The following is a 16897-nucleotide window of genomic DNA, read 5'->3' on the forward strand; positions in this document are numbered from 1 at the left end:
AATCAACCTTTTTATCATAAATAATAATTGCTTATTGTTGAATATAATAATAATAATTTTCCAAATTAAATATTATTGTTATTATGACTGAATAATATTTATTTTTTTTTTTTTGAGATTGCAATACAAATTCTAAACTTGAAACATAACTGCTACTAATACTACATAATATTAAGTATGTATATAAATTGATTCAAAACGTATCTTCGGTGGTTAAATAAATTGGATTAGGTAGGTACACTATTATTGGATATTATGTTTATATACAATTAAGAACAACTGAAAACATTTGTACAAATGCTAATTAAACAATATTTAAACGACCTTCAGACCGTATATATATAGAGTTATTAAGTGATGTAGTTTAAATTATCGTACAATAAATTTAAAAAAGGTATCTGATTTACTAGTTATTCAAATATTTTAATTAACTCACGAAAAATTCTATAAGCTTAAGATATAATATTACGTATCTATATATATAAAACAATTCATAAAGAAATTGTTTTTAAAGAATTCGTTGGAAAAAAATAGAACTTCTTTTACGTATACGGAAATCCACCTTTCCGTGCATCAGAGTATCACATAATATATGTTTCTACCCTATTTCATATATATGTAAAATAAATGTAATATGTATAACAATGTACATGTATAAAACAGTATATCCTTTTGTTCGCGTCACGTTTCATGTGCTTTGGTAACTTTTAAATAGTCGCTTTTGTGAGTTTTCCTCTATAAGGAGATTGTGAGGAGTATTTGCGAATCTCTTAACGCAAAGACACTTGTGCTGTTTGTAACACGAGACGCAACCACTTAAGAGTGTTACTACAATACGTTTGACATGCAATCCCTTACTGTATAATTTATTAGCTATTGGATAAATTATCATATATAGGTATTATATCACCTCAAAATTTGTACAAGTCTAATGAATACGTACAGTTAATCGTAGAGAAATGTGTTACACAAATAATTAGTTTTCTATTGTGTAAAATTACGTTTTCAGTCGAATAATCTATTATTATTTTTGTATTGAAAAATATATTTAAGTTAGGAACATTCTTACGGACGGTATTTTTTTATTTCAAATATATACGTTATAATTATTATGATTATAAATATGGTTAAATTAAACATTATATTCTTATTTAAATTGTTTAATTGAATATATCGATTTAATAATACTTGTTATGATGTATACAAGAACAGATTTTTTTTTTTTCGAGGCACATCAACCTCAAAAGTATTCAACAAGTCGGTCAGCAAATACTTTAATATATTAGCATGTGTGGATAAGTTCTCTAATCATGAACAGGTCACAAAATAATGTGTGTTAAATCTGAATTCAATGATAAATTATTCTAGATAATGACATATGATTTTATTGGTATTATAATTTTAAAATGAGTTATGAATATTTTAAAATTGTAATATTTAAATAGCTATAATTCACTTTAAAATTATAATATCAATAATAGCATATGTCATTGTCTAGGTAATATTCTTACCTTTAAATTTTATTAAAAGTAAATTTACTCTAATATTAAAGCTAATATCACAAAATGTATTCTGCTGAACGAAAATTTGTTATGATGTACGTAAGTAAGACAAAGACAATACATGTGGGTATAGCGTCCTCTTAAGTGGAAAATACGATTCTGAGTGGAGGCGGTTTATTAGTATATATTTTAAAGGATACTTTAGTATACTTATATATTTATGATATTTTATTTTTAAATTATTTAAACACTGGTGGAGGTAAGTTAGGTATAACGTTAAATTATTTGTTAATAAATCATACATATTATATTAATATTTGACATAATATTATAAAATGATAATAATATAATTATTAACTTGAAAGTCAATACCAACGTACCAATCACAGAATGGCGTGAATAAGTTAGTGGTATAAATAGCTTTAACCTTCATGAATCCTTACCAGAAAGTTGCGATAACAACGAGAACTTTCGATTTGCTAATCATGCACTGAATCTAAAATTCAAATATTTTTGAATAATTATAATAGTGAAAAAAAAATAGCAATAAGAACATTGGGTAAAGAAAATGTAAAAAATTATAAGTTGAGGTATTCAAAAGGATAAAGACAATTTATTGTTTTTAATAAAATTTAGCTGCTGGGAAAGCCAAAAGTATAAATGTCCGACATAAACAAATTCTGATTATATAATATGTATTTATCCCTGACACGTACACTTATTACAAAATTAAATTAATATACATATTTTGTAAGTTTCACTGTGATTGTTAAATAATAATTTACGTAATGATGAAAAGTATCAATAAGTCTCTATAAATGATGTTTTTAATTTATTGTAAATACATAACTAATATCCTTATTTTTAATTAAAATAATCCTAAATAAACCAAAAAGATACCCATCTGAGAACATATTCAAAGAATTTAGAGTCAATAGCATTCAATAATTATTTCATCGAAACTATGTTTTTTAACTCAAATTAATAGAAATTAAACCAAAATTTTACAATAGACGTAAGACAAATATAATTGCTATTCATACATTTAAAACTCTAAAATCAAGCAAAGAAAAAACACTTTGTTAAAGTAGGATTTGAACTACTCAATAATATTCCATAAATCATATTAAATTGCAAAACATATAGCAAATATAAACAATTAATTAAAATTTGGATAAATAATCAAATTTACGAAAACCGATAACTTCTTTCTTAAAAAATGTATGTCGCTTAAATATAATATTTAGAAAAACATTCTTAGAGAATATTTTATTCGATGTTCAAGCCTTACGATTAAGATTATTTACATATTGTCGGGATTGTCATCATTTTCCTCAGAATCTAAAATATAAAAATTTTACATTGCGGTATATTTCAAAAATAATTGTATATTCGAAGTGTTTCTAAGGTAAATAGTTGTTTGTACAAATAAAAAGGCACATTTGTGTATAAATTAGGCTCGTCTAACCAACCACGAAACAAAATATGTATTTCCCAGTGAATAAGTGTTAAACTCAAAATTAAATAAGTGTATTAATTTTAAGATTTATGTACATCTTATTTTTTTTTAAGAATGTATTTATAGTATAATAATTTAAACAAACATATTGTGTAAATGGGTGATAATATTATATTATTATTTTTATATCGTTTTATTAATAAATTAAATAATTTTAATAAATTTAATTTAATATTTCAATCATCCAAACAATGCGCATTTTTTGAATCCAATATATCTTATGTGTATGAAATATCGAATAATAAATATTGTTCATGTATTTAAATCAACTGTTCCTTTGTGAAATGTTGGATATTAAAAATTATTATTTACAAAAATATATTTATAATGTTTTACATATTCATTTTATTATTTTCAGTGTACCGGTACAAGATGTCGTCGTACGCTGAATAGAGAAAAAAAGTCAAAGGTTAGTAATTATTTAATTATTAAATTTTAATTTTTGCGAAAATATTACTTCATTTTAGTTTCCATCAGTTGTGACATTTAATAAAATGGATATCATTGATTATTTCAAAAAAATTTAGGTATTTTATTTTTTACTTATAATACCTATAATTAATAATTATTGTGTTATTGATGAGTTAAATTAATAAAAACGTCATGCTACTACGAATTAGTAAATTAACTTTAATAATAGTTTCTGTATTAACTATCACATATTGTTTAGATATTACCCTTTTAATTATGCAATTATTTATAAGCCATAGCACATAGCATTAATTTTTGGTCATATTTTAATTGAGACTCATGCATTACATGCGTTTAGAAACATCGTAAAGTGTGTTTTTCCCATGTTTTCTGTGCAGCACCTACGTAATTATTTTTATCGTAATTGGTTAAAAGTATAATTTATAGTTGTAATAATTATTTAGCTAAACTATATTTTATGAAGTTGTTTGCGATAAAATAATATTGTGATGTTAAAATCCACAATCATGCCAACATTGCCAACTGATTTATTAAAACGTCGGGGGTGACGTGTTATTGTGTTACGTAATTGTTTTAAATGTCTGTAATATCGTCATGGTTTATTAAAAAAAAAAAAATACAGAGAGTATATATAATTTATTCCACGGCTAACTGCATTTATCGCTTTTACTATAAAACAGTTCATCTAATATAATATTTGTACACGTTATACTAGTTTCATAAAATATAATTTCAAAATTACAAACTATATAGGTATTATTATTGGTGATTTTATGATGAATTAATTTATTCAGTACATATAGTATTGCGTTGTTAGTAAAATATAACTCTATAATACGATAATCTATGCAGTATAATTTATGTATAACGCAATAATTAATCATTTATTGAATATTTCTGGCATACAACATTTAAATGAAATCGACAATAATTTGATTTACCTAAAGTCCTAGACTATTTGAAGTACAATATTTTGGTATAATATATAAACTTGTATATTTGCGCAGTGCGCTACAATATTTTCATATACAGTTAAACATAAACTAACTATTGTATTTTGATGTCAACCTATGAAATAAATTTGCTTTTAACTGCAGTAGGGATTTAAACTTGAATATAATTTAACCATTGTTAATGTTAGTACTTGCTTCTTGTAAAAATGTACCTAAATATAATTTTAAATGATTTCATTTTTAAAGATAGTATTTCTGAAAGTTGTGACAATTTAAAACCAGTTATCTAATTTTAAATATTTATTGATAGATAAATCTAAGCATGCTAAAATTAAAACGAATCTATAATTTTCATAATTAAAATACCAATACCAAATAATAAGTATACAAATGTTTTTAGTATTTTTTTATTGCTTCCTGAGTTACTCACCAAGAATTTAGATTTATTAAATTTTTGGAGACATTTTTAGTATAGAATGTCTTATTATAAGTAAGACTACAATAGTGGTAGCTATACTAAAAAAATCAAATTATTTTATTCTAAATGTAAGACTGTCATTTTCATTTTTCATTATTTTTTTTATTTGCCTTATTAATGCAATTTATAAATTAGGTATTGAATTACATACATAACAAATAAATAATTTTAATTCTAGTGCTGAGAAAAAATAAATATTTTCTCGGATAATAATGTACAATTAAAAATTAAAACTTTTTCATTGTTACAAATTGCATATTTTTGAACAATAAATTGTAAAATTGTATTATATAACTAAACCTCCCCTAAAATACACCACCCAATATTGAACAATTTCTTAGGGACGGGAAAATTTTCATTACTTTTTAATATAAAATCTTTTGAATAACGGACATCTATTAAAAAAAAAAAAACAACTATAACGGGAATTCTTAAGTAAAACCATTATTTGACAAAATCGATCTTTTTTTTTTTTAGTGTAACCCAAAAGCAAATAACTAGATACTTGAAATTTTCACAAAATATTTATGTTAACATTTTAAACTTATGGAACATTTTTATCAAAACATTTTCTTTTTAAGCTATTTATAGACATTTTGGATTTTTAATCTCCTTTCTTTAAATGTTGATAACTTTTTTTTTAGCTCAAGATGCTTGAAAATTATATATAAATTTCCTTTTAAGTTTTTCTTTACTGAAATTTCATTTAAAATGATTTGAAAATAAATTTAAATTTAACACATATATTGCAATGGTCCACTCAAAACTGGCTCAGCTTTTTTATCTTTATATTTCTTTAACAAGAAACTGTGTGCTGTATTGACATTATATTATATTTTAAATTTTAACCTCAACAGTAATATTCGTTTATAATTTTTTTTGACCATTTTGTCAATTGTTGAAACATTTTACTTAAATTTAACATAGTGCATATTTTTTCTTAAAAAAAAAATTTACTTTTTACGAGTATCAAGAATTAAAACAATCTGAATAACGGAAACTTCCGAATAGCGGACAAAATTTCAGTGACCTAGATTTTCCACAATTCAGAAGTTTCACTGTAGTTTATTATAATCACTAAGTACCGAGAACGACGAGAATCTCACTTTACATAAGCTTACACAACAAATAAAGTATTAACCAACCTATAATTATGCAATAACATACACATTAAAATAAATTCATATAATTTTAATATATACCTACATATTATCTTATATTAAAAAAAAATATTTACATAATAATATAGATAATTATAAAATATCTAAATCTACGCAATTTCAAATTTATTCATATTCGAAAGAAATTATTGTTGATATGTTATTAAAATGAATATTCATTCTCGATATTCTAAAGTCTAGAACCACCTCCATTCTTCAAAGATTTAATTAGTTATATTACATTTTCATTAATAAGTTTACCTATCAAATGCCATATTACTCAAGCAATTTTAATATATATGACATAAATGTGTATGAACGGTATGAAAGAAGCATATCATTTTCATAATTGAGATATTTATATGAATGACGTGTGGTTTGCAAATTTGTTTAAAAAATATTAAAATGCTGGCACTTATTTAAAATTAATAATATTATTATGTATTATTCGTATTTATTGGATATAATTTAAATTCATAAGCATGAATGGATTATAAATATTATTTAAAATATTAATTCGAATCGATAGAATAAAATATTATTTGAAAAAGTAAGCATCTACTGTGTACAAATTCGATAATAAACAAAATATAGTATCAACATAATATCATAATATCATATTAATTATTTTAATAATTCAATAAATTATAAATTGTTTTATAATAATTTAATTAATTTAAAACGTTCACTGGCCTTTAATGTCATTAACAAAAAACGGAAAATCTCACTTATGTTTAGCTGATGACTATCGTTATTTTAATAATTTATTGCGTTAAAAAATATTTTATTATAGTTACTATTGATCTCTGTATCTTAATATGCTTATAGAATGGATTATATTTTTATTTTTATTTAATACGTTTAAACATAATTGATACATGTGTTATTGTCTATTGACGATAACTAATTAACTCGTTTCCTCATTTCGTGTATTATAACGCTCATTATGCCTAACAATTTAAAAGAAATAGTAAATTTAAGATTAAAATAATTCTCAAATAAAAAATTAGATATGTAAATTAAAATTATTTATTATTATTATTTATTTAACAGTTTAAGTTATTATCGTTTATTATTACGTATATGTGTATACTTAATGTAATAAATTAAACAATTTTAAAAACCTTGAAATATTTTAAAATAATGAACTCCAAGCTTACTTGATTTTTGAATTGTTTTTTTTTTACCGCTTATTATGTTGTATTATTTATTAAATAAAGATATGGATTTCATTTTTAACTAACTGTATAACTGACTTCGCCTGGTAAAAAATGATTAATTATAATTAACGGCTAACAGTTAACGGCTATCGTGGCATTTCGGTTTAAGTTATAGCAATTTTAGTATTACATTATATATTAATTTTATTATATAACTTATATTTTAATACTTATCCAATGATAAATAGTTTAAATAAGTTCATAATATAAATAACTTAAATAAATCGAAATATTTTTAAAATTGTGTATAAAAAAATAATTAACGTAATATGGTAAACAATTTTAAGTCATCAAAATTAATATTTTTTGAATTGTTAAAGTTGATTTTAAATTTTCATAAAAAAATTACCAAACCTTTTTAAAATATTTTTAAATTAATATTAATTTATGAGAAGTCTTATAGAATAGTTATTTGGATTAAACAAATTTTAATAGTATTTAAAGTTTTCGAGGAATAGATATTTTATTCAATTTTCAATCCTTTGGTATAAAAATTAAAATGCTTATGAATTTTCATTTATAAAATTATTTTAAAATGTTCGGATTTTATGTGCAGAATTTGGTTTTAAAACGCTTTAAAAAAAAAAATGCATGGAAAAATTTATGAGTAACCTTGAATTAAGCTTTTTATGCCTTTTGACCTACAAATAAAAATTTTTATAGCATAATTCACTTAGAATTTATTAACAAATTTAAATTAATTTTTTTCTCTCTTTTATTTATTTATTTTTTTTTTTTGTGTTCAAAAGTACAGAATATTGTAATAATCATTATTATTATGTATAAACATAATTTCAATAACTATACTACTATCGTGAACTGAATGATAGGAATATGTATTGTTAGGAAAATTGAACAAGTAAATTACTGTAAATATATTTGTATATTCATTTATTTATACACGTAAATCTATAATAATATATAATATAATGTTTAATAAAACGTTCATAGTCAAGACGAATTTAAAACAATCAATATTCAGATTAGTGATTTGTTGTGTAGTATTAATGTTCATTACATAGAAGTATATAATATCTAATTAATTTACCAAAAATATTTTATTCAACTTAATATTTTATTAGTGAAGATATCAGTTTTATTTTTGAGTAACATTTCCACTCGCATTAAAAAAAAAAAAAAATGATACAAAAAATGTTAAACTATAGACACTACACAGCAGTATTTGTAAGAGGGGGTCTCCCTTCTATCCCTTAAAATAACAAAATTGTTTTAGATAAATTCATTTAATAGATTAATAAATTAACGGTAATTTAAAAAGCTGCGAATTAATTTCTATTAGATTTTAAGTATACTACTCTGACAATGTAAAATTTATATAAATGCATGATTCTGCTTTGTTTTAAACACACTGTTGCCATTCCGATAAATATATATAAACATAACTACATTTTTATTTTACTGTGCAGTTAAAGAACCTTAAAAGTAGTTACTATCCCACATTTTTTTTTATAAGTATTTGTAGATACAATTTGTATAGAGTTCGTTAATAAAACAAATATGTTGATTATATTTTGTAGTTTTTTTTATTATTTTAAGACTCACGCAGTAGCACCGATCGTATATTTCAACTTTGGTAAATATCATACGTAATTTAAGAGGTTTTGTGAGTATATATAGATATTTTGTGTTTGAAATTGATAAAGACTAAGCTTCGAAATACCACATATGAAGAGAGACTCGATAATTTGATTATAATTAGTTGTTAAAAGGAAATTAATAAACCCCGGATTGGATGGATGGTAAATATATTACTATATAGCAATTTTTTATAGGTATTTCAGATGATATCAGGACATCTGCCTTAAGCTTAAAATTTGAGTTAATGAATTATTGAATTTCTTCGTTATCTGGTTGTACTTAACAGCAATTTAAAAACATATGCATTATTTGTTTATTGGATTTTAAATCTCAAATTTTGATGAAATTTGGTACCTATTTACTATTCATACTAATATATAATTTTTCTCAAACTTACAGTAGATATTATTACAAAAACATGAAACTTTTTCTCTATTGCGTATAATAGTTATTAAATTATGAACATACAATGTAATATTCATAATATTTACTAATAAACTAATTTTATAATAAACCTATTACCCATGAATTTGGTTCTCATTTATATATTTATTTTAGTTTTTCACATTATTTTCAGCGACGGGTTACGAGTTTAAGACGCCGGGGGCAAAATAAATTTTCCAAATAATAGGTTATTGGTATTTAAAATATTTGACGTCGTGGGTAGTTGCCCCCTCCCCCCGTTAGATACGGCTCTGATTATTCTACATTACATCAATAATTGATCAATTGGCTATTATTGACATATATGTATTATTTTTAGTAATAGCTACTTCAATTTTCAAAACAAAGAAAATACTTAATATACTAAAATACCTTATAATTATACATATAATTTAAATTTAATCTATTGTATATTTATATCTAACTATCATGTTTATTTTTCGTATACAAAATAATTTACCATTGAAATCAAATAATTTATGAAAACATACATTCCATTACTGTGATTTTCACAAATACAATGGCGACGTATTTATGAAACCTTTTTCGTGTAACTAACATGATATGTAACATATCTAGTTTCACAATTTAAAAAAATATAGAATTCTAAATATTTCTTTCTAAAACTTACGTTTTTCAAAAATAATAAAATAATATTTTTTTTCATATTTAATAGTATATTTCAGGTACAAAAACAAAATAAAAATACGAGATATAAATATTAAATAGTACTTTATTACAATTTAATATTAAGTGCAATATAGGTATTACGAATTTAAACTTTTAAGTGTTAGTTACAAAAATAATTTGTTTAAATATTTTTATGTATTTGTACACAATACACATTTTAGTTTAATTAAACTGTACTTCCGTCTTTGTTTAATTTACAAAATATAGGTTGGTATAGACCTTTAGTAGTTAGGTAGGTATTATAAATGTTTACATATAAAAAAAATACAAAAGTTCTTATTTCGTCATAATAATATTTATCCAGTTAAAAATGGTTTGATAGTATTTATTGTATTTTAAAATATATATATTTTTTTTAGAACTTGATCAAAAACATTATTATTTTAAACAGCTTCACCACCTTTTTTTGTACCGTAATGGCATGCCGCAGTAAAATGGATTGAATAGATTTACAATGATTATATTGTAATATTTAAAATATTATTTTTGTACACTATAATAACTCGATAGTCTAATAGTAAAAACTGATATTAGGGTTCCACTAAGAATATGCAAGACCACGCTTTTTTAATACACCATTGCCGCGTAGCATAAACAATCACTAAACATCTAATAAATCAATATTGAGTTGAAGTTTAAAATTCATAAAATTCTTCTGATGGTTAAAAAACCCAATACAAGGTTCTCCATAACGTTTTTTTTCAAATTACTGTAAAAAAAAACTCTTTCGTCAATATAGAAATAATTGTATGAGCGCGTGAAATTTAATTTCTTACGAATTCAAGTAAAATAACGATATATCCTAAAACAATTTAAAATATTTTTTGTTATTAAAAAAATATGAGCCATAGATACTTGAAACTTTCACCAATAGTTCAGAAAAATAAATTACAATTTAAATATAGGTTATACTATAATATATCCTAGACTGACAAATCATCTCCGTTCAGAATCGTTTTTCGTATACAATCATACCAGTTATTGCACATTCAAATTTAACAAATTCATTATAGTGACCTATACTTTACTTATTGTTTCCATAATTGTTTATCTAAGCCCGCTACAAATTGTATGTTCTATTCGGGCACACGATATATTTTTGATTATTATAATATATACTTTGACAGGACATAAAAGTGAACTGTTTTTCTAAATCTTAAAATTACGACTTGTTTCATTAAACGAATTCGTTAATACAGTTGTATGTGTAACTTATACGATACCTACTACATTGATAAACTTATTTTTCGTTTTATTAATTTAGGTCTAACGAAATACAGTTAATACATTACCATTGTAATATAATAATGTTTTTCAACTTATTATTAATTTTCCAATAAGTAAACTATCTAATTTTTGAAATATTTTCTACAAGTATCTTAATAAGCATAATTTGTTTAAACTCTTGTAAATTACATAGTAAATTTAACATGTGATTAGTAATAACTAATTTTTCATGGTGAAATATTATCTTTAAATCGTTTTCATTGGAAGGGTATGCGACTTACAATTTAATTAATTATTCAACTAAAATAGGCAAAAATAAATATATTTTTTTAACACGAAAGGCGTTAAATAAGATTTTCTATTAATTATAAATTTATTGTGGTATAGTAATAATGTTATGATGTCATAATCGGTTTTCTCTGGTATAATAATATAGTAAATTATTATGTTAATTTATTACCCAATTATATACAGTCGTTTAATTAAAATAAATGTATAAATGAATTGTTCTATGATTTGATGCGGCTTATACACAGCTTAACGCATTTAATATTATACATGCGACGCAGGGGTGTGATGGAAACAAACCATTTTCACTTTGGATGAAAATATTATTACGTAGGTATATGGCGGATATAACGTCATGTATCGCGCGTACATAATATTATCATGGATTCATTTTATTTTTACTTTCTACCTTTCGGTTTGATCTTTATAGAAACCATAATAAATAAATACCACAAAGTATAATGTGTATTTTATACGCACAACCCGCAGTATTCAATATCCTTCCGAGGATATTGGATCTGATAAATAAGATAAGAAGGCAATTTATTTATTTGATATAATATGTACTGGCGCGCGCACACACACACACTATCGAGTCAAAGTGGAATTAACATACACGGGGTATAATTTATTTTACTCTAACACAGCAGTACCTATACACTCATATGCATCGTTGCTCGTAATGCTATGTGCAGAACCGTTTTGTAGATTATATACGATCGAATAATAATAATAATAATAACTATTTTTGCGTTATTATAGTGGTCGTTGCGCATACAGAGTATATTGTTACGCGCGCGTGTAAATCGATATATTTTATACTATTATTATTATCGAGAAATAATGATAATAATATTATTTCTCTTTATCGAAATCCAAACGACCGCGTAACCCTCGCGGCCGTCGGTGTCCGCGAGACTACTACTAAAAGTAGCGGTCGGGTGCGCCGTGCGCCACGCGACGAGTGGTATGAGATGAGATGTGTTTCGAAGGTTTTAATTAGAGCGGCATCTACGTTGCGGTAGTGGTGACGACGGCGGCGGCGGCGGCGGCGGCTTGCAGTGGCAGTGGTAGTGGCGGCCGCAGGGTCGGTCGTCGCGGTAGAGGCGTCGTCGTCGCCGTCGTCTTCGTCGTCGTCATCGCCACCGCCGCAGTCGTCGCAGTCGTAGTGGTATAATAGTCGTCATCGTCCTCGTCGACGCAACGGCGGCGTCAGCGGCGGTGTGTGTGTGTGTGTGTGTCTGTCGGCGGGGTGGTGTGCGCCGAGGGGGGGCAGTGGCGGCGTCGGCGGTGATGGCGGAGCGAGGCGATTCTCGCAAGTGGGTAGGCGGAATGCTAGTTGGAGCGGGGTGGCGGGCGGGGGCCGGAAAACTCGGTGGCGGGTTGTGCCGGCGGGAAAGGGTAATGGTGGGAGTGGGGAGGGGAGGGGAGGGACACCGCCTGGAAAACTTTCGACCGTGTCTAACATTACGTGGCACGGCCCTGGGATAGAGAGAAAAGAGGGGGTCAGGGTCCTCTTATCGATTCAATACTACACTCGGTGCGTGCGTGCGTGCGTGCGTGCGTGTGCGTTGTGGTGTGCGTGTGTACGTGTTGTCGGGGGCCGTGTGTGCTTGTGTGCGCGCGTGCCTTTGAACTCGCGTCGCGTAAACGTGAAATACCGACGCACACGCACACGCACACGCCACCGTATCCGATCCGCGCGCACACGTACATATAAATACACACAATAATAACACACACACACACACACACACTCGCTTGGTCGCGCGCCCGTGTGTGTAAACCAGTATGGTGTATATATATATATATGTATATACACATAAATAGGCTTTACGCACACACGCGTGTTAGAGTATTAACGCCGAGGCGCTCTGAAATGGACGAATGATTTATTATTTTACGTGTTAAGGCAAGTATAATGTGTGTGTGTGTGTGTATATACGTATGGTGTGTATACGTGTAAGCAGGTACAGTAGGTAAATGCCACCGCCGCCGCCGCCGCCGCTTCTCCTTTCATTTATTATTGTATGAATTTTATTTTTTATTTTTCCAAGCGCTAAAATATAATATAATATTATTGGAAAATAATAATGGTAACCACAGAGCGTTGTCATCAATTTCGCGTGCCCGCAGTTTGACATACGTAGCCCCGCGGCGTGTAATGATAAAAACGTATTATTATATAAATACACCCACCATAATAACCGTCTATTTATACGCCATAGCGCGACCGCCTAAAATAAAAATACACTTTGTATAATATTTTCATTTGTTATTATTTTGTATATTTTATTTCGTTAAGTATGCTGTTCTGAAATCAAATCGTTAACAGTGTTGTTCCCTACACACTCTACATAACAATATTATGATCACTAGGTACCTACACACACAAACGTTAACTCGTAATCGAACTACCGTTTTACGCGTTTCGACTAATAAATTATTTATATTTTAAAATTGCGTAACACTTAAAGTTTCATATATTTTTGTCAACCTTTTGTAGTAATGCACCAGTCAAGTCCTCTAAATGATTTTAAGTCTCTTTTGATCCTGAACCACTGACCTAAATGTAAATAAAAATAAAACATTAAAATACCATTCGTGGAAGTTTAAGTAAATACGACAAATATCATATTTTGTAGGTAGCTATATACCCACAATTAAATGGACATAATATACAATATACACGTATATGGTACACAATATAAACATTAAGTTGATGGTTTAATTTATTACAATATATTTTAAAATTAAAACAATATTAATCTGTAGACAATTGCTTAGTTACAGTTATCATTTTATTTGGTATTTATTTGAATTTTAAATTAATGGATATTCAAAACTAATTTGTTGAATGTGTATATGTATTCACCACATCATAAAACATGGTACTAAAATTATAATTAGTATAATATTCGTATTTTAAAGTGTAATTTTTTAAGAAGATATTTAAAGGTTATCTCAAGTTTAAAATACGTTACATTGAATAAAATTATTATTTTGCATTTTAAAAACACTTAATTCCCTCCATAATTTAAAATTTTCTTTGGTGTGCACACCTAACCATGTTTATGTAAGTGCACACGTAATGTTAACTTATTTTTTTCACATTTGTTCACTAATAAAAGCTTTGATAATCATCATATATTAGTTTCTTAGTAATTTTAAATGCAAATATGAAGTGGTACATTATTGAAAAACGTGTAAAAATATTGATTTTCATATTTTAACACAAGTAGTAACGAGTTGATTATAATATGTAACTAACAGTTTATTCACTGCGTAATAATAATAATATAAGTAAATAACAACTAAAACACGATACCAGCGATAATCTTTAGCATTTAAAGTATTTTGGATGGATTCAATTGAATTTTGAAATGTCAAAAATTATAGTATTCGATTGATATAGTTTCTGTTGCTACTCGTTATAAAATTATAAATGTAGTATATTATGTTGATAATCCGTATTCGTTTTAAATATTATGTATTAATGCTTTGTTTCAAGTATAAACATTTTAAGTTTTGCCATCGTATTACTTGATTACCCTGTGGGTCGTAGTGCTGCTAAAAATAAATCTTTATGAACAAATACCGTTAAAGTGGATTAACGGCTTATTGGTGGAAATGAAAAATTTAAGAGCAATATATCATTTGTAATGGTAGAATGAATAATTCGATTTTGTTTTTATTTTCCAACGTTGATGACATATATTTTATTTAATACTTATCGCGGGGCACTTAGCTAATGAGTCAAAAAATCATAGAACGCCAATGGAAGTGAAATCACATCTGTATACCTATGTATACCTATGTATGGTAAGTTTAAGGTCGGCGAAGATCCGAGCGGATTAAGTGGAGTATTCATTTCCTGGAAACCCGTGAATGATTCAGAGTGATGTGATATAGAACATAATAATATGATCGAATAACCATAAAGTTAAAATCACGAAGTATCGGTATATACCTACATAGATTCTAATAATTGATTAGGTCTTGGTAACAATACTATTATATCATTAATTGTACATAATTAAATAGGATTATATCTAAATGAAGAATATGTGAACAACAACAAACGAACTAACAATATAATATAATTAACATTGATTAATCAATTATCGTAATTACCCATTCTTCCATAGTACCAAGTTAGGTAGGTTGCGCCATTACATTAAGCCCATATTATAAACTAATGTTATGATTTCTGTAAATAATCATCGTTAATATACTATAATAGGTTTGAAAATAAATTTAAAGCGTTGAGATTTAAAATGATTATTTAGCTTGAATAAAAAATGTTATATGCCAGCAATTTATATAAGACTAATGTAAGTGATAGTAGTATAATACAAAATAGTTTTCAAATCATTTTTATAAATCGTTTTCAGGAAAAATGACTATTAAAACTAGTTTTGCCAGTTTGGTTGTCAATCAAAAACTATACATTTTTCCCAAATTAGTTTGACAAATCAATTTTTTTTTAATTGTTTCATAACGTTTTAAAAGCCGACATAAATAGTGTGTTACTAATTTGGTTTAAGAATACTTAGGTAAGAAAACAATAAAAAAATTGATCTTTAAAAGTTTTACAACCTATAATTATTTTGTTATAATTTATATTTAATAAATATAATAAATGAAAATAAACTAAAATACTCTATACGTGAAATTGAAACTTAAATATAATAAAAATAATAAAAATACGATATTACCCTCAACAATACTTTGATCGAATAAAATTCCTAGAATTACAGTGTGTCGTTAGAATTTTTAAGTATTTCGTTGATAACGTATTTTATTATGTTGCATACTGAATGATTCTTTGGTAAACAAATTTCACAATTCGTTTTAGAATAGTTGGATAGGTTCAAAGTGTCGTATAGGTCATATATAAATTTTAAAACCGTTTTAGTAAATTAATTTGATAAATCGGTTTTTGGGAAAATGTTTTTATAGGTTCTGAGTGGAGCAATGAATCTATTAATTTTAAAACTATGGGACTGTATTTTTTTTTAACCTTTTGAAGAAAAAAACATTATTCTATTATTAACCGATAGGTTTCTAGAATAAAATAGATTTTTGATACTATTAATTTTTATAATATCATCGTAAACGTATTTTTATTATTCTATTGTATGGTGAGCACAAATCGTCACTATACTAAATATTATTGAACCACGTACACTAATCTTCACTTGTTTAACCTAACATCCATTATATTTTTGTATTGTATGTATAGTGTCTTATATGTGTGTGCTATTATTTCCATTTTATGATAGAAATCACTTTGATAGTGTGGTATCTACTACGATAATAGTTAAAGCGTGAGTACTTACTTTAATTTTACCTTTTTCTGTGTTGATTTATTTAACTTATTAT

The 16897-nt window shown here is 26.0% G+C and overlaps 1 protein-coding gene across 1 annotated transcript in view; it reads left to right on the forward strand.

Annotated features, from left to right (window-relative positions):
* Positions 1-16897, forward strand: part of LOC113557150 (neurexin-1) — a 232115-nt gene that overhangs the window by 43696 nt on the left and 171522 nt on the right. The window contains exon 3 of the mRNA XM_026962482.1: positions 3380-3430. Within this exon, the coding sequence (XP_026818283.1) occupies positions 3380-3430 (51 nt within the window). The remainder of the gene's footprint in view (positions 1-3379; positions 3431-16897) is intronic.

Source organism: Rhopalosiphum maidis, chromosome 3, assembly GCF_003676215.2.
Source record: "Rhopalosiphum maidis isolate BTI-1 chromosome 3, ASM367621v3, whole genome shotgun sequence".
In the NCBI taxonomy this organism is placed as follows: Eukaryota; Metazoa; Arthropoda; class Insecta; order Hemiptera; family Aphididae; genus Rhopalosiphum; species Rhopalosiphum maidis.